The 18,752-nt window shown below is 46.5% G+C and overlaps 1 protein-coding gene across 3 annotated transcripts in view; it reads right to left on the bottom strand.

Moving 5' to 3' along the window:
• CAMK1D (calcium/calmodulin dependent protein kinase ID) overlaps nt 1–18,752 on the bottom strand; it is a 486,434-nt gene that overhangs the window by 22,450 nt on the left and 445,232 nt on the right. For all 3 annotated transcript variants that reach the window (XM_054521920.2, XM_003780664.5, XM_054521919.2), the window contains exon 6: nt 18,198–18,273. In XM_054521920.2, the coding sequence (XP_054377895.1) occupies nt 18,198–18,273 (76 nt within the window). The remainder of the gene's footprint in view (nt 1–18,197; nt 18,274–18,752) is intronic.

Below are 18,752 nucleotides of genomic sequence, written 5' to 3'. Positions count from 1 at the left end.
GCTGAATAGTATTCCATTGTATGCATCTACCATAGTTTCTTTAACCACTCATATGTTCATGGACACTTAGCTATTCAGCTATTGTGAATAAGGCTGCTATGAACATGGGAGTGTTAATCTCTCTTCAATATCTTGATTTCCATTTGTTTGGAATTGCTAGATTATATATGGTAGTTCTATTTTTAATCTTCTGAGGAATTGCCACACTGTTTTCCATAGAGTCTAAACCCGCATATCCTCCCCAGCCCTTGCTTTTTTGATTTCTCAATGACATACAAATGGTCAACAGGCATGTGAAAAAATGCTCAATATCACTAATCATCAGAGAAGTGCAAATCAAAACCACAAGAAGATGCCACTTCTCACCTGTTAGGATGGCTATTATCAGGCAGTGATTTTTAAAAAGCATTTCTGTATGGATTTTTTTTTTTTTTTTTTGAGACAGAGTTTCACACTGTTGCCCAGGCTACAGTGCAGTGGCTCAGTCTTGGCTCACTGCAACCTCTGCCTGCTGGGTTCAAGTAATTCTCCTGCCTCAGCCTCCTGCGTAGCTGGGATTACAGGTGTGCACCACCACACCTGGCTAATTTTTGTATTTTTAGTAGAGATGCGGTTTCACCATGTTGGCCAGGCTGATCTCAAACTCCTGGCCTCAAGTGATTCACCCACCTCAAGCTCTGAAAGTGCTGGGATTACAGGCATGAGCCACCACACCCAGCCCTGTATGGATCTTATAGTATTTCACAGTTTTCGTTTTGTTTGTTTGTTTTTTGAGAAGGAGTTTTGCTCTTGTTGCCCAGGTTGGAGTGCAGTAGCGCGATCTTGGCTCACTGAAACCTCCATCTCTTGGGTTCAAGCAATTTTCTCGCGTCAGCCTCCAGAGTAGCTGGGATTACAGGCACCTTGCCACTACACCCGGCATTTTTTGTATTTTTAGTAAAGATGAGGTTTCACCATGTTGGCCAGGCTGGTCTCAAACTCCTGACCTCAAGTGACCCACCCGCCTCGGCCTCCCAAAGTGCTGGTGTGAGCCACTGCGCTCAGCCACTGTCTTCATTTTTAATCGGCCGACATACATACACATAGTCACTTGGTGCCTCCTGGCCTACATAGGCCTACCAAGGCCAGGAGGAGGTATACCAAGCACTCACTTGTCAAGTATTTGTTTTGTACCTACTGGATACCAGATACTGAGAGTTTGATACTGGAAATACAATGCTAAGTTAAGAACCAGTTTCTGCCTTCAAGAGCTCAGAGTGGGTGAGAGAGGCACATAAAGAGATAATAATGACATGGGTGACAGTAACAATAGAAATCTGCAGAGGCTATTCTGGGTATACAAGGGCATGCAAGCCAAGCAGCTTTGTGGGAGTGGAGGAGGTAGATGCCTATGCCCTGTCTCAGGGGATGAGCAGGAATTTTACGGGAGAAACAGGTGCGCTGCGGGCAGGAGTGGCTGCCCAGGAATAAGAGCACGGGGCATAAAACAGCAGTTTATTCGAGCATAGAAGAGCAGCTTGCTGCTGCGGGGCGGCATGTAAGTTGGTGTGCAGCCAGAGTTGAGGTGAGGCCTGGCAGGGCTGTATTCCCCACCCTAAGGTGGGTGGTCTATCTTGCAGGTAGAAGGAAGCCCCTGAATGGTGTAGACAGAGGGGCGATAGGGACAATTGGCTTTGGAGCAGAGATGTGGTGGGTTTGAGGCAGGAAGACAAGTGGCCAACTTGCTGCAGCCAGAGGAGACAGGGCGGCCTGCGGTGGAGCTGGACGGAGGAACAGACAGTTCAGACAGAACTGGGCAGATCTGTGTAGGACAGTTTAAATAGCAAAGGCCAGGATGCCTCAAAGGTCCCCAGCATGGACTACAGATGATGCTCACTGCGTGAAGAATGCAGGACAAAGGGCAGGTGGCCGGGGTGGCCTGGCTGTATCAACCACAGCACCTGGTAATTCCAGCTCCCTCTTCAGTGGATGCTGCCTACTCAGAGAGGTGGCTCCAGGCAGTTCTTTGCAGGCGGGGTGAGTAGGAGAGAGGGTAGCTGAGCCAACTCCCCGAGGCAGCGCCATCTCTGGTAATTAGCTCTGATAACTACACTGGATCTTGCCTAGGTTTCAACTGAACAGTAAAAGGAAGCCGGGGAAGAGGGCAGAGCATGGGCCAGCAGGAGAGACCTCCACTCAGTGGTGAGGCTGTGAGAGGAACCCATGCTCGCTGCCGCATCGGTGCTAGGCCTTCCAGTTCATTCCACACGAAGCTGTGCAACAAATCCCTCTTCCTTAAGGCAACTGGAGAGAATGTGTTCCATGCACCCAGAACTGCCAACATCCCACAAAGGATATCAACGAGCGATTCCTTTCAGGCCGGGGAGAGTGGGACCAGGTACACGTGAGAGATTCAGGTGAAGGCAGCCAGCAGGCAACTGGAGTTAGAGGCCTGATGCCAGGGACAGGTGTATCATGGGGGTGCTGGAATACAGCCATCAGCACGTGCATGAAAACCGGGACAGCAGATAAGATCACTCAGAGCAGATAAGATCACTCAGCTCAGGGGTCGCACACAGACCCTCTACAGACCTGATCTGGCCCATGATGTGTTTGGCCAGCAGCAATTCCAAACAGATGTGACTTTGAGTGACCAGAGACAGGTGTCGATCTAGCCAGATCGCCACAGCCCCCAAAGTCCCCACGGTCTTGGCATATTCAAGCATGTATGTATGTGGATGGGGACCAGACTCAAATTCCCTGGAAGCATGGCATGGCTGGCTGGCTGGGTAAGAACAGCTAGTTTATCTGCTTCTTTTTGTGTGCCAGCAAGCCCCTGGCAGGGACAAAAATCACCTAGCTGATTACACATTAGGTCATCTCCCTGGCCCTCCACCTGCTCAGTTGGTGACTCTGAGTCAAGGGTCAAGGGTGGAGCTCGGGAGACGGACACTTTGAAAGAGGGGAGGAGCCTCAACACTGTTAGGCCCTGCTGGGCTGCAGAGCTGCAAAAGGGACACAAAAGGGGCGAGCCCTGCCGGCCAGGGCCCAGAGGCTGGACGCTACGGAGCAGGTGGATTCCTCCTCCACAGCTGCTGCAGGAAGGCAGGGGAGAGAGAGCAGTCTGACAGGTAATCAGGGAAGGCTCCCTGGAGGAGGTGTGACCTGCATCTACAGCAGTGATTCAGGCTGGGAAGCTTATATTAATAAAACCGCCTGTTAGGGACTCCTCTGGCTGTCACCAAAGACTGAGCACTGACCAGGTCCCAGGCATGGAACAGACGGTCCGAGTCTCCATTCTCATGCCATTTACATTCTAGTTGGGGGTTGGGGGACAGATACCCAACACTAACCTTCAAAATAAACAGGAAGTGTAAAAAATACCCTTAAAAGGTAATTTGGAGCTGGTCAGGGGAAGCCTTGCATCCTCAATCGAGAAAATTCTTTTCTACACACCGTTCTCCATGCCCAGGGCTGCTCTTGTCCTGCTGTGCACAGACGTGACCTGCTCACCCTCAAAGCCCCGTGCATGGGTCTATGCTCAGTGATGTCTTTCTTGATCCCACCCGGCCAGGGCAGGCCCCCAGCTTGGTGTTCTCCAAGTTTCCTAGGCACCACCATCATGGCATGCATGTTGCTTTCTGTCTATGTCCCACTGTCTTCTCTGATAGAGTCTGAGCCCCCCAAGGGTGGAGATGCCTCATTCCTTTTTGCAACCCTGGTCCTAGACCAGTACACAGCATGTGCTCGGCAAAAGGTGGCTAGATGCCCGAGTCGTTAAATGCCTGTGTTTCAAGGACTGCCATCCCTCACCCGACTTGGTCCCTCTCCAAACAGTTCTCATTCTTCACAGTCCAGCCCACCTCTCTCTTGGGTTCTCTTAAGAAATGTAAAGATATCGGCCTATTGGCTGGGTGGGGTGGCGAATGCCTGTAAGCCCAGCACTTTGGGAGGCTGAGGTGGGTAGATCGCTTGAGATCAAGAGTTTGAGACCGGCCTGATCAACATGGTAAAATCCCATCTCTACTAAAAATATAAAATTAGCTGAGCGTGGTGGCGCACACCTGCAATCCCAGCTGCTTGGGAGGCTGAGGCAGGAGAATGACTTGAACCTGGGAGGTGGAGACTGCAGTGAGCCAAGATCGCACCACTGCACCCCAGCCTGGGCAACGAGAGCAAAATTCCGTTTAAAAAAAAAAAAAGAAATGTAAAGATATTATGGCTTATAATCATGATTATAATGTTTACCTTCACATCCTGACAATGAGTCCCTGAAGGACAAAGACTGTGCCATATCTACTATTCCTTTATTTTTTTTGAGACAGAGTCTCGCTCTGTTGCCAGGCTGGAGTGGAGTGGTGCAATCTTGGCTCGCTGAAACCTCCACCTCCCGGGTTCAAACAATTCTCCTGCCTCAGCTTCCCAAGTAGCTGGGACTACAGGCACACGCCACCACACCCAGCTAATTTTTGTATTTTTAGTAGAGATGGGGTTTTACCATGTTGGCCAGGATGGTCTTGATCTTCTGACCTCGTGATCCGCCCGCCTAGGCCTCCCAAAGTGCTGGGATTACAGGCATGAGCCACCGCGCCCGGCCTAGTATTTCTTTTGTATCTTCCTTTTTTTGTTTTGAGACAGGGTCTAGCTTTATTATCCAGGCTGGAGTGCAGTGGCATGATCATAGCTCACTGCAGCCTTGAACTCCCAGACTCATACAATCCTCCTACCTCAATTTCCTGAAGAGTGGGAACCACAGGCGTGCACCACCATACAGGGCCATTTTTTTTTTTTTCTGGTACAGACAGGGTCTTGCTGTGTTGCCCAGGCTGGTCTTGAACTCCTAGGCTCAAGGGATCCTACCAGCTTGGCTTCCCAAAATCCTGGGATTGCAGGCATGAGACATCATACTCAGCCCGTATCTTTCATTAGCACTCAATAGTATTTTATTTATTTATTTATTTATTTATTTATTTTGAGATGGAGTCTCGCTCTGTCGCCCAGGCTGGAGTGTAATGGCACGATCTTGGCTCATTGCAACCTCCACCTCCCAAGTTCAAGCGATTCTCCCACCTCATCTTCCCAAGTACCTGAGATTACAGGTACCCACCACCACGCTTGGCTAATTTTTGTATTTTAGTAGAGATGGGGTTTCACCATGTTGACCAGGCTGGTCTTGAACTCCTGACCTTAGGTAATCCGCCCGCCTCTGCCTCTCAAAGTGCTGGGATTACATGTGTGAGCTACTGCGCCTGGCCTCGATACTATTTAATGAATATTTGTTGATCGATTATTCTTTGATGAACAAGAAATACTTTGTGTAAAATATTTATGCTTGTGTGTGTGTACTGACTTAAGAAGTTGTACTGAACATCCCAAAATAGGTGTTTACCCTGAAAAAGGAAAATCGAACCAAATTTTCCCAAGTGTAGTACTTTTTCAGTTATTTTTGCAGTAAAGCCTCCTGATGGCCAATGGCATCCACTGTAAATGACACCCCTCAAGGCAGACTGGAATGAACACAACGAAACTTCGACAAACATGCCCTGGGCAAACCCCGTCCAGGGCCCCAACAACGGCCTCCAGGGACTTCCTTGCTGCGGAGCTCCTCCCACCAGCAACTACGCAGCCGATGACACAGCTGACAGGTGGCGCCTCCCTCTCCCAGCCTGAGTCCCCAAACCAGAAGCTGAAAAATATGTTTGAAGAAGTGCTTTTCACAGTTAAGGGGATTCACACAGTCAAAGATTTTATTCTGGGGTCCAGAAGCTATCACCTGGTCCAACCCCTTGTTTAGAAGACAGGGAAGGTGAGTCCCAGGGAGCTGAAGAAGAGACCTGGGCATGTGTCCAGAGCTCTGGTCTAGAAAAACAAAGGCTACTTCAAGCCTATATATATATATATATTTTTTTTTTTTTTTTAATTTAATTTAATTTTTTTTTTTTTTTTTGAGATGGAGTCTCCCTTTGTTGCCCAGGCTGGAGTGCAATGGCGTAATCTCGGCTCACTGCAACCTCCGCCTCCTAGGTTCAAGTGATTCTCCTGCCTCAGCCTCCCGAGTAGCTGGGCTAATTTTTGTATTTTTAGTAGACATGGGGTTTCACCGTGTTGGCCAGTCTGGTCTCAAACTCCTGACCTCAAGTGACCTGCCCGCCTCAGCCTCCCAAAGTGCTGGGATTACAGGTGTGAGCCACACTCGCGCTTGGCCAATTCTACAGATACTGATAGAGCACTGGTGTTGCGTGAAATGCTGATCATGGAGCAGTGAGTAAGACAAACCCAGGTCTTGCCCCTCAGGGTTCCAGAGTCCAGCCTTATTTAAATGCGACAGTGGAACATTTACTTTTATACAGTAGAGAAACCACTTCTGGTGAATGCGTCCTATACAAGTTAATAACCACATCTACCATGTACTGAGCTGTCACCGTGCCAGGCACTGGGCTATGTAATTTACATACATTATTGTCTCATTTAATGCATAGTTCTAAGCTAAGTTTTTCAATCTTCAATTTCCAGATGAGGAATTAAATGCATGAAATATTAGGCTACTTGCTTACATCTAAGGGACAGCACAGAATTTTACTCTATTTGTCCAACTCCAGAGCCAGGTCATATTAACCTTTAGGACCTCCATCCAGATGCGCCACTGCAAAGATGGGGAAACACCATACCTGCATTTTCTCTTTCAGAACCTGCCTCTGCAGTCAGACTGTCGTGATTTTTCTATACCATACTTTTGGAAACAGAGCCAGAGACGAAGCCACATGACCTGCCAAAGAAATGAAAACAGGCCGGGGGTGGTGGCTCGCACCTGTAATCCCAGCACTTTGGGAGGCCGAGGTGGACGGATCATGAGGTCAGGAGTTCAAGACCAGCCTGGCCAACATGGTGAAACCCCATCTCTACTAAAAATACAAAAAATTAGCCAGGCCTGGTGGCACGCACCTGTAATCCCAGCTACTTGGGAGGCTGAGGCAGGAGAATTGCTTGAACCCAGGAGGCGGAGGTTGCAGTGAGCTGAGATTGTGCCACTGCACTCCAGCCTGGGCGATAGAGCAAGACTCTGTCTCAAAAAAAAAAAGAAAGAAATGAAGAACAGCCCAGAGGTCTTGCAGTTCCAAAATCAATGCGGAATGTTCTACCCAGTCTGCGTTCCTGAAGACAGATGGGAGGAGAATGGCCAGGATCATGATGGCCCTGTCTGTGGAGAAAGGGCCTGGAGAAAAACGAGGCTGCATCTATACTGAGAAAATCCCAACAGGACGGAGAAGCCTTTTTCAGCGCTACGCTCCCATGCAAAGCTGCAAGAGGATACAAAGGCAAAAGGGTTCCCTCTGGCGAGACCTTGCAGGGCTCTGTGAGGCTGGCCAGGGGACAGGAGTGCCTCGCTGACTGGGAGAAATTGGGAAATAAAGTTAATAGATATAAGTGAATTTTCTAAACACCTGTGAAAGTGCTGACACTTATTTTAAAATATTTTATGAAAAAATATTTGAACGTAGCAGTTCACACTGATAACTGAATAATCATTAGTTAATGGCAGCCCAGAACTCTCTGTTTTAATCCAACTGGGAGAAAAGGCCATGAAGGAGAACAGAAGTGATTTTATAAAGGAAAAAGGGTGACTTTTTCCTTGTGTGGCAAGTCTTCCTCAGCCAGGAAGTCAGAGGAAAGGAGACACAGGTGCAGAGCCTAGTTCCATCAGGAACTGTGTGAGTGACACTGGGGAAATGAGTCACCCACTCTGAGTCTGGTTTATTCTGTGAATGGGGATAACAACACCCACTTTATATAAATATTGGAACATATGTCACGTATTCCATGTCCTAATATGTATGACACATAAAACACACATAGATATACAGACAGGTGATGGATAGATACAGATAGATGACAGATTGATAGAGATAGATGATAGATAATGATAATGAAGATAGATATAGGTAGGAAGATAGACAGATGAGATGGATAAATAGATGGGTAGATAGATAGATGGATGGAAGGATGGATGAATGGATAGACAGATAGATGACAGATGAACGGATTGGTGAATGGATGGATGGGTGGATGGATGGATGAATGGATAAATAGAAGATGGATAGATGGATAAAAGGATGGATGGATGAATGGATAGATGACGGATAGATAGATGAATGGATGGATGGATGAATGCATGGATGGGTAGATGGATGAGATGGACAGATGGATGGATGGATGGATGGATGGATGGATGGATGGATGGATGGATACTAGAGATTTAACATCTGAAAGTTCCAGTGACATAGTGATCATTAAATGCTGGTTCCCACACCCTTATCTCCCTCTTCTCCTTTTCATCCCAACTCCATCTTCTCCTTCTCAGGTTCCTCCAGCTAAAAGATGCTGAAGTGCGAGGGCAGCCACACAGCATCAGGAAGAGCAATGTTGAGGTGGAGAGAGGAGCAGATGAGCCTTGAGGACTCACCCCAATGTCCCACACTCTACCCATGAAAATGATACAACATACTTTAAAATTTTGGGCAACATCTCAGAACCACCCACTAACAACTGTACACCCTGACATAACCTTCTAAGCTGCTGCAGAAGGGACAGAGGGAGATGCTGCCTCTGGTCATTATTCTGAGCTCTGTACTATGAACATGATAACAGAATGCACTCGACCTGCTTTAGAAGTTTGATCTTTGTGTGCCAGTATTTCTGAACACTTAGCCAAGGATGGATGGCTCAATTCTAAGAACTTTCCTGAGAACGCCTGCTCAAAGACATATTTGTTAAGGAGTATTTTTTATGCAGTTAGGCCAAGGTGCCATAAAAATGACCGAAGCAACAAATCTCCACGTATATTACACACTAGGCAAGCTTCAAGGCCAACCCAGGCCCAATGGGGGTCTGAAAAACACGAGCAAAATCAATCAACTCTGGGCATTGCTCCTTTGGACATCAGAGTGTGTCCACATGTAGCGACCACTGGGTGGCCACTGTCTGTCCTCTGCCTTGGCACTCGTTCAATATTTAACAAATGTTTATTGAATGAATGTCTGCACCCTGTAGGAAGAAATCTGAATTGTATTCATCTTACTCTGTATATAATATGACAGACTTTAAGAAATAATAAAATAAAGCAAAGCTTTTAAAAGCTGATAAATCTTTTGTACTTATTTGCAAGGCCAACTTAGTAATCAAAACAGGTTTCAGCATTTTATTTGGATTTATAGCATTTAATGGCCAATGAGACCTGAATCATTATAAAAATGTAATCTAGTGATTTCAGCAACCGTATATTTGATTGTGTGTGTTTCCAGAGCTTTCTCCTTGCAAACTTACAAGAGAGCAGGCCGGGGAAACTAGGAATGGTTCACATATTAAACCATGCAGAGGGTGACTCCAGCAAAGTACTGGTGATGAAAATGCAAGGGGGATATATGCCTGCTGCACCACCTGGGGTTTAGACAATGCCTTGAAAACTGAGAAGGAGTAAGCAGATTAGGAAAAGATTTAGGGGAAAAAGGAAAGGGAATACTGGAGAGGAAAAAGGAAACCCATTCCTTAGAAAGTTGATGCACAACTGAAATTGAACACTGGCGGGGAGGAGGGGAGGGAAAACAAAACACATCCCCAAGCATGACTAGTGAGCAGCAAAATCCACGTTTTGATTCCTGCGTTAGCCAGATGGACACCACCTCAAGAAAGCCTGGGGCATTTGTGCAGAGCACCAAGCCTCCTCCTAAAGGGCCAAACACATCTGCAGGAAGTTGGGAAAAAACCACTTTCATCGCAGCTCATGCTAACAGTGAAACTGAGTGCACACCAGGGACAAAGCAGATGAGTTAGTTCTCACGAGGGGTGGATTTCACACCAAAGCACGAGGGGTGCAGACATCCAACCTGGAGGCGATTAGCACCAAGCGCTAACCGATGACGCGGAACCCATGGAGGATTTCCGAGTTCAATTCCTGCAGCTTGACTTTGCTTATTTGGTGGTTAGGTTCTTCCTTCCTCCTTCCCTCCCCGGCTTCCTTCCTTCTCTCCTTCTTTTTCTCCCTCTTTCCCTCCCTCTGCCTAGTTTGGATGGGTAAGCAGTTATGCATCTGCATAGGCTGACAATGGCCCCCGGGCAATGTCTTGCTACCTCCATCCCATTGGCCTTTCACTGCACTTTCGGGGTGTCCTCTTCGCTGACTCCTCACAATGCACTTCTGAGATGGACTAGAAAACAAGCCCTTGGAACGTGGACGGCAAGGAGACCAGAAGCGGGAAGGTGGCACCGTGCACCACATTACATGGTGTTGCGTTGAGTCGTGGGCTTCTGATCACCTCTTCCAAAGATCCTCCCACCCGTGTCCTCCAGGGTTTCCCTGACTTGCTGGTGTACGGTGGAATCCCTCCCTTCCCAGCCTCCATCTCTACTCCCTTCGTCACAAATGGGGCCTGAAGGCCACCTGCTTGCTATTGTGCCACCCACCGTGGAGGTGGGCATTTTCCCCCATGCATGTTCTTTGGTTCTTTTCACCATCTATGCCCTGCTCCTGTCCTGCTGAGTGCTGCTTCTGTGCACCTCCAATACATATTTAAAACCATAATAAAGAGCCCCTGATTCTTCTGTGTGCACAGTGTCCTGCTAGGGGAATGAAAAATCCTGATAATTCAGAGACTATATTTTCCCCATCCCCAAGTTTGAGATATTAAAAGTTCAAAGCTCGATCAACTCCTTCAAACTCTATTTTAAACACTATGTTTCTAATAGAATGGCACCTCTTTTCTCATACACAAACCGCACACTTTATCTTTAGATAATTGGGTCTTGAGAGGAGAAACCATCAATCTCTCTTGGCAGATATTGAAGACAGAGCCCTTCCCACGGCCTGGACTAGCTCTCTCCTGGCAGATTCTCACCCATCTTTCCAAACCCAGATCGCTGTCACCTATCCTGGGAAGGCTTCCTCAGGCCAGGGCAGAGTCCCAGCTCTGTTCTAGGAGCTGCCCCACCACCTCCCTCCCATTTCAGGCAGCAGGTAAGACTAGATTGTAATTTATCTGTTTACTGTCTGTCACCTGCAGCAGACAGTAAGTGCCTCCTAGGCCAGGCCGGTGATGCATCCATCTCTGCATCCCCATCACACTGCCTGACACATGTTAGGCTCGATAAATGTGAGTTAAGTGAATGGATGTCAATCTCCTGCCTTCCATTCTTCAGGCTAAATATCCCAAAGCATTTAGCTGCTATATAAACTATGGCTTCTAGGAGATGGGGTTAAGATGAAAATAAGACAGCACAGGAAGAAAAATGTTTCTCCAACTGGCCTGAAGCCACGCCATTCAGGGCACAAAAGGGACAGCTGTGAGCCACTACCTTCTGACCTCTCGCTCTGTGGTGCCCTCTCTACCTCACAGCCTCTGAAGGCAAAGCCACAGAAGTTGGTGCATTCCACTCAGCCTGAGGTCACCGGCAGGGAGCTGCTCCCCTCACCATCTAAAAGCCCGATTTCCCTCAACCGCTCTGCTTGTGAAGTTTCCCCCCTCACTGTTGTGTACCTCCTGCACCTGCTCTTTGACACCAGAGTATTTTGAGGGGTTAGAGGTAGTAAACCAATTGTCACAGACAATGACTCAAGACCCTTGCCTCAGCTTAACAAAGCTGAAATATGGCCCAACTTCTGCCTGCAACTAAAGCTGCAGGGACTCACAACCCACAGGTGGCATTTAGCATCCCCAGGATGGACTCGGCAGAGAATGTGATGGGGAGATGAGGTCCTTTCTGAAAACCCTTGGAAAGCAGCCAAACCAAAATGCAATCCATGAACTAAAATCAGTCAGCTGGGAATCATAACAAACAATCAATGCCTGATGAAATCGAACAACGATGCTGGAGTGATAATGGGAAAGGGTGGGTGGCTGGTGGCTGGTCTTTAAAGCAGAAGAAAGGAGGGGTCATAAGAACTGGTCAGTAGGGGCCGGGCATGGTGGCTCATAACTGTAATGCCAGCACTTTGGAGGGATCACTTGAGGCCAGGAGTTCAAGACTAGCCTGGGCAACATAGTGAGACCCCGTCTCTAAAAAAAAAAAAAAAAAAAAAAAAAAATTTGTTTTGTTTTTAATTAGCTGGGCATAGTGGCACACTCCTATGGTCCCAGCTACTTGGAAGCTGAGGTGGGAAGACGACTTGAGCCCAGGAGGTCAAGGCTGCGGTAAGCTATGATTGCACCAGTGCACTCCAGCCTGGGTGACAAAGCAAGACCCTGTCTCTAAAAAAAAAAATAGGAACTGGTCAGCTGTGCTACCCAGCCAATAGAAAGAGCTGCTCAGTGGAATCATCCTTCTGTGGAGAAGGTGGCCTGGAGACCAGCACAGGCTTCGTGAACGTATCTAAGGCCACCCGCCTCCACTGCTCTGATACCCTGTCCCAAAAGAAAGAAAACTTCTGCTTTTCGTTTGGTTTCTCATGGATCACTTCCTATAGGGGAGAGAACATGTTTGTTTGTTGACATGCATATCCAATTACCTTGTGAGGCACAAATTGCATTATGATTTAGTAAATGGACAGTCCAGTCTTTTTTTTTTTCCTCTGAGTCTAGTTAGTGTGAATCAATTCACAAAGATGTCTGAACAAGATGAATAAACAGATCAAACTGAGTTTCCAAATTTCTAAAGCCAAAATCCAGACCATAGGCTCACAGTGGCCTGAATGAGGCACCGTGCCCCATCTCACAAAGCTCATGAATATAACCAGGTGACTGTTGCCCACTGGCCACATCAGTGCCCTATTAAAGTCAGCACTCCTCATACTGATAGGAATAACAGCCATCACGACCCCCCAAGGCTTGGGGCTCAGTGACCACGCTGCATTATCTTTGGGGGATGCCTGGGCTCAAGTTCTCCTTGGAACATATGTATTCCATCAAGAGCCGCCAGCTGTCAATTGCTCAAAGGGATGGGAACTGCCTTGGCGAGGATCATCTTTTGTTTCAGAACATGGATATAAGTATGCAGATTAGGCCTTCCCTGTTCCATTCTTCCAAAGCTAATTCAGCTGCATGTACGGGCAAATCGACATTTATGTGAGCAAATTTTAAAAAGTGAGCAATGTAGAGGCTCACTAAAGAAAGTGGAGTACCATCAGCTCTTTGCCTAGAGTTTCTTCTAGGCAGAGAGGTCTGAGGTCTCCCCACCCATGGCCAAGTTCAGCCCAGCCGTCCAGCCTGCTCTTGTGCCTCTGCATGCCTGTTCCAATTTGGGAGTGGGAATCTCTTTAGGATCCTTCTCAGCTGTTAGCCCACATTCACGGTGACTCCTCACAATATGTAGCATCCTTGAGCATCATTTAGGCAAATGATCATTAAATAATCATTTAAAAAATGAGTATCCTTCAAGTTCTGAGAAGAAAGATGGGCCGCATGTTATCACAAAATCAAGATTGATTTGTGAGATGCTGAGGTTCGTTTTGACTGAGAAAATTTGTGCCTTGGACCTTATGCTGTCTTGGCTGAGCCAAGCCCGTCACACTGGACACCAACACGCTTATCACAAAGTGCAACCCACGCCGTCCTCAGCCCTTCCCGGCAGCATAAGCTATTTGAGCAAAGATGTTTTTTGCAAGTCCTAATCCCCAAAGCAAGATTCCTGGCAGGATAAGAACTAATCACATGGGTTTTTAAAAATGAGTGTCCTTGGTAGGAAAAAATACTTCTCCTTCCAAATGATGAATAGTAGATAAATGGAGACCAAAAGAGGGCCAATTTATCAAGTGCACACACCAGCAAAAGGAGGAATGTTTATATGGCGTGCAAGAGGAGAAAACTTGGTGCCACGGCCTGTCACGGCCACTTTGGCTGCAGTCTGATATCTCAGCGTGACAGGTTTATCAAACAAAAATAAAAAATAAGAGTGCTATGCTCCAAAACACTGCAGGGGCTGACCTCTTTTCCATTACAGTGGCTGGGAAGAATGAGGTGCTCCGTGACTTCCCTGTGGGGAGGTGGCCTCCCTGGCATGCTGCCTGTTGGTCATGGACCGCTCAGTGGCCTTGTGCATAAGTCTTTAGACGGGAATGGGAGACCAGGCACGGTGGACCCACAGGAAGGAGAAACAGTCTGAGAATGAAACACACGAGTTCTGATGTCTAACGCTGCTTAAATCCAGTGCCCACCTCTGACATCGACACAAACCCAGGCTACAGAACAGTCAGAGGATAGCTTCATGAGCCCTCACACAGGCCACGGCACCCTGCTCCGGTCCTTGCCTCCCTCCCCCCTGTCCTGTCTGATGCTCTTATCTCTCTGCTTATCCAACCTTCTAGACCCGCCTTGATGGTGCTTTTCCCTGTCCTCAATGACCACTGCATTGTGTGACCTACTATAGCTGTGCACGGGCCTCCCTGTACATCAGACCCTCAGCCTCAAACTTATCATTCTTAGTGTCAACAACCAGCATTTATTGATTACTTTCTCTATTCCAGGCACCGTGCAAAGGGTGAAACATGGAAAGATGATACAGACTCGATGCCTCTCAACAGAGTACCAACCATCTGTATGGTGAGAAAAGATGAATTCATAAGGAGATTAATCTACTGATAATAAAGTTGAGGCTGGTGGTTCTCCAAGTGCAGCCGTGTTATATACTCAATCATACCCAGGATTTGACCTATCACCCATAGGAGTCTGAACATCTTACAGAACACAACTGAAATGCCAAGAGTCCATTCATTCTCTGCTTGGGACTCACAGAGCTCTGAAAGGCACCAGGGGAAACAGAAGCCCAGGCTGCCATCTTGAAGTCTGACACAGTCATGAAATTGATCTGGGACTAGTCTCTGGGGCAAAGCTAGTGTGACCAGGAAACCATCAAGTAGAAACTTACCAAATTTATACTCAAAGGAATACGGCATGTCTTTGCTTAATACTACACTTGAACCCTGGTAAATATTGCAGTGTATATGGAAATCATAAGGGTTTGGGTGCACCACTTGTCAAATCATACTCAGAAGTACCTGCCAGGATCTCTATCCTGGACCTTTCCTGAACTCCACACGTGCATACACTACTCAGTGGGTATCTCCCAAGGGTCTCAAGCTTAACGTATCCAAAACCAAATTATTGATCTCATCCCCCCCCCACAAATCACCAAATTATTGATCTCACCCACCCTCCTAAATCGGCTCCTCTACCATTCCTCTCTCTTTTTTCTTAACCATCAACACAGTTATTTAAGCCAGCTCCTTGGATTGAGACTTGAAGACTCCCTCTCCTTCATCCTCCACATCCAAAATATATCTGAGATCTCTTCACCACTCTGCCCATAATCACTGCCTCCCCAGGAGAAGCGCCTCTCACTGCTCCTCTGCCCAGAGCTTCCCACTCATTCTCCACCTTCCACATTTTCCTTCCAATGCTTTCTTCAGAGTGGCTGGGATAATACGCGAACATAAATCAGATCAGATCATAACACTGTTCAAAACCCTTCCTACTGCTCTTGGGTTAAAATCCAAACTTTCTACTCAGTCTCTCTTTGTTCTGGCACTAGGTTACTTCTTGCATGTCGCTTTCTGATGTATTGTCTTGATACTATCTAGCCATGCTGGCCCTCTTTCCAACATCTTCCTACCTATGGTCCATGGTAAAGGTGGTTAGTTGCCTACTGCCAACACATTTCCTGCCTCCTTCTTCACTAGAAGAACTGTGCTTTCACTCAAGGCTTCTCCCCACTGTCAACTGCTCCACTTGGCCAACCATGATGATCCTGTTTGCTTTGCCAGTGACTGCATTAGAAAAGATACCAGAGAGCTTGCTCTTCTGTACTTTCTCTACAGCATGTGAGGACACAGCAAGAAGGTGGCTGTCTGCAAGTCAGGAAAAGAGCCCTAACCAGGAAATGAATTGGTTGATACCTTCATCTTGGACTTCCAGCCTCCAGACCGTAAGAAATAAATATCTGTTGTTTAAACCACATGGCATTTTGTTGTAGCAGCCTGATCTGACTAAGACACCATTGCTTAGTTTTAAACTGCTTATCCCACTCATTCTAAGAAACATCTGTCAGCATCTGTCAATATGTACCTACCCAGAGCTGTACCAATGCCCCACCCCAAGGCTGTAACTTCAGGGAAATAATTATACAAACAAACCCAAAGGGAGTCCACAGACATTCGTGCAGACCATAGTCATGGTTCAAGGTCCAGATAGACATAAAGGAACAAATAACCAGAAGGCCAGAAAAAAGGCTACTTTCCCGAGCCCCAGGGAAGGTGTCTCTAGACGACTGATACCAGCTTCAGTTCTTTGCAGGAAGAGGCCTGGCCTAGCATTTATTTCCTTAAGCCTTCCTTAGTCAAGCTGGATGAGGCAGGACCTCTGATAAGATTTCTAATTGAGGACTTAGAGAGCCAGGGTGAATAACACAGGGCTCCTGTCCAGTGTCTGCTTACCCAGGACAACGACCACACCCCCTGAGAAAATGGTATGCAAAATTGTGTGCGTGCGTGTGTGTGTGTGTGCGCACACACATGTGATTTTATTAGGGGATAGGATCCACGACTTTCATTAGATTCTCAAAAGGATGTGAAACACACCACAGAAAGATAAAACTGCAAAAGGTGATCAATGTCCTTTGAAAGGGAAAGCATTCTGTAAGTGCAATATGTTAGTTTTAAAGCTCAGATGAATCTGCCCTTTACCAATTTCCATAAACCAGAGTCCTTTAGGCCAAGTATATTGCAATGGATGAAATTCTCCTGCGATCACAGCAAGAATCTACAGGCACTGTGACCTAAATCCACAGTAAACTACAAATGCAGCCCAGCTGAATGCTGGAGAAAGGCCATCTGCTTCTCAGATACTGCACCAAAACCAATGTGGTGGTGGTGTAGTGGGGGGATGTTTCCAGCATTCCTGGAGGAGAAGAGGATGCCACACACTGCCAGAACTTTCTCCAATCACCATCCCCTGCAGTCTTTTATTATGTGCAGGGGGCTCTTTCTGCAAGGAAATGTTCCCTCCTTGGGGATGATGAAATGGGGAAATTCATTTCCTAGCAATTGCAGAAACAAGTTGGCCTAAGCTTACCCTAAAAGTATGTTCCATAATAAGCATTTGAAAGTATAACTTCTAAAAGAAATTGTAATTTAAAAATAACTTTACAGTAGACTTAAGCAAAACAAATAAGAAACAAAACTGACGATCCTGAAATAACTGCAACAAGCCTATGGCCTAGAATTGCATTTCCTGGGTTATGGAGATAAGACGTCTCAGAAGAAATGAGAAATCTAAAGATGAAATTGAGATTTTCATTGCATTTTTTTCTCATTATGATTTCTTTGGGAGATGTACTATTTCCATAGTGGTTTGTATCCACTAAAAAGCCAAAGTGGCACATGAAAAGAGGCTTAATTAGCTATTAGAAAAATGCAAATTGAAACCCCCAGTGACATATCACTTCACACCCATTAGGGGGCTATTATTGAAAAAAAGGAAAATGGCAACTGTTGGTGTAGATGTGGAGAAACTGGAACCCTTGTGTTTGCTGCTGGGAATGTAAATTGGTGGTGCTGCTGCTACAGAAAACTGCATGGTGGCTGCTCAAAAATTCAATGTAGAACTACCACACGTCCCAGCAATTCCACTTCTAGATAGAAACCCCAAAGAAGTGAAAGCAGGGATTTTAAACAGATATTTCTACACTTGTGTTCACAGCAGCATTACTCAAAAGGTGGAAACAACCCAAATGTCTATGAATGGACCAAGGGGATAAACAAAACATGGTCTATCCACACAATGGAATATTGCTCAGTTTTTAAAATGAAAGGAAATTCCGACCCATGCTATACCATGGATGGGCCTCGAAGATGTTTTGCTAAGTGAAATATGCCTGACATCAAACGATGGATACTGTGTGATTCCACTTATATGAGGTCCCCAGAGGAGTCAAGTTCAAAGAGACAGAAAATAGTACAGAGGTTTCCAGGGGCTAGGGGAGAAGGGAAAAGGAGTTTTTATGTAAGGGGTACAGTTTCAGTTTGGGGTGATGGAAAAGTTCTGGAAGTGAATAGTAATGGTGGTTGTGCAACACTGTGAATGGACTTAATGCCACTGAACTGTACCCTTAAACATGGCCCTGAACTGTACCCTTAAACTGTACCCTTAAAAATGGTAAATTTTGTTTCATGTATATTTCGCCAAACAAACAAAAAAAGGCTGGTAGAGGAAGAACCCAAGGCAGCAGGCAGTACTTACAAGATATAGGCAATCACCCCGATGGACCAGCAGTCAACGGCTTTGCTGTAAGGTTTCTGGGCGAGGACTTCAGGAGCTGCAGAAAGACAAAGAAAAGACACAGCCTGACAATTTATATGCCTCAGACTGAAGACAGTTTTTGGGGTCTGCTATTTGGCCTGAACTTTCAGTGAGTATAAAAACTGAGTACAGAGACATAACCCATTTTATGTGTTGACTTTTTAAATTTTTTTTAAAGGAAGGAAGATAGGGTCTTGCTCTGTTGCCCAGGCTGGGGTACAGTGGCACAATCATGGCTCACTGCAGTCTTGACCTCCTGGGCTCAAGCAAACCTCCCACCTCGGCCTCGTAAGTAGTTGGGACCACAGGTGCATGCCACCATGCCTGGCTAATTTTTCTTTTCTTTTTTTTTTTTAAGAGATGAAGTCTCATGATATTGCCCAGACTGGTCTTGAACTTCTGGCCTCAAGCAATCCTTCCCCATCAGCCTCCCAAAATGCTGGGATTATAGGTATGAGTCACTGCACTCAACAGGCATTTTTAACTAGAAAGAAA

The sequence above is a fragment of the Pongo abelii genome, chromosome 8 (assembly GCF_028885655.2).
Source record: "Pongo abelii isolate AG06213 chromosome 8, NHGRI_mPonAbe1-v2.0_pri, whole genome shotgun sequence".
Taxonomy (NCBI): Eukaryota; Metazoa; Chordata; class Mammalia; order Primates; family Hominidae; genus Pongo; species Pongo abelii.
Note: the sequence above shows the minus strand (reverse complement) of the source record. Positions and strands in the feature narration are given on the sequence as shown.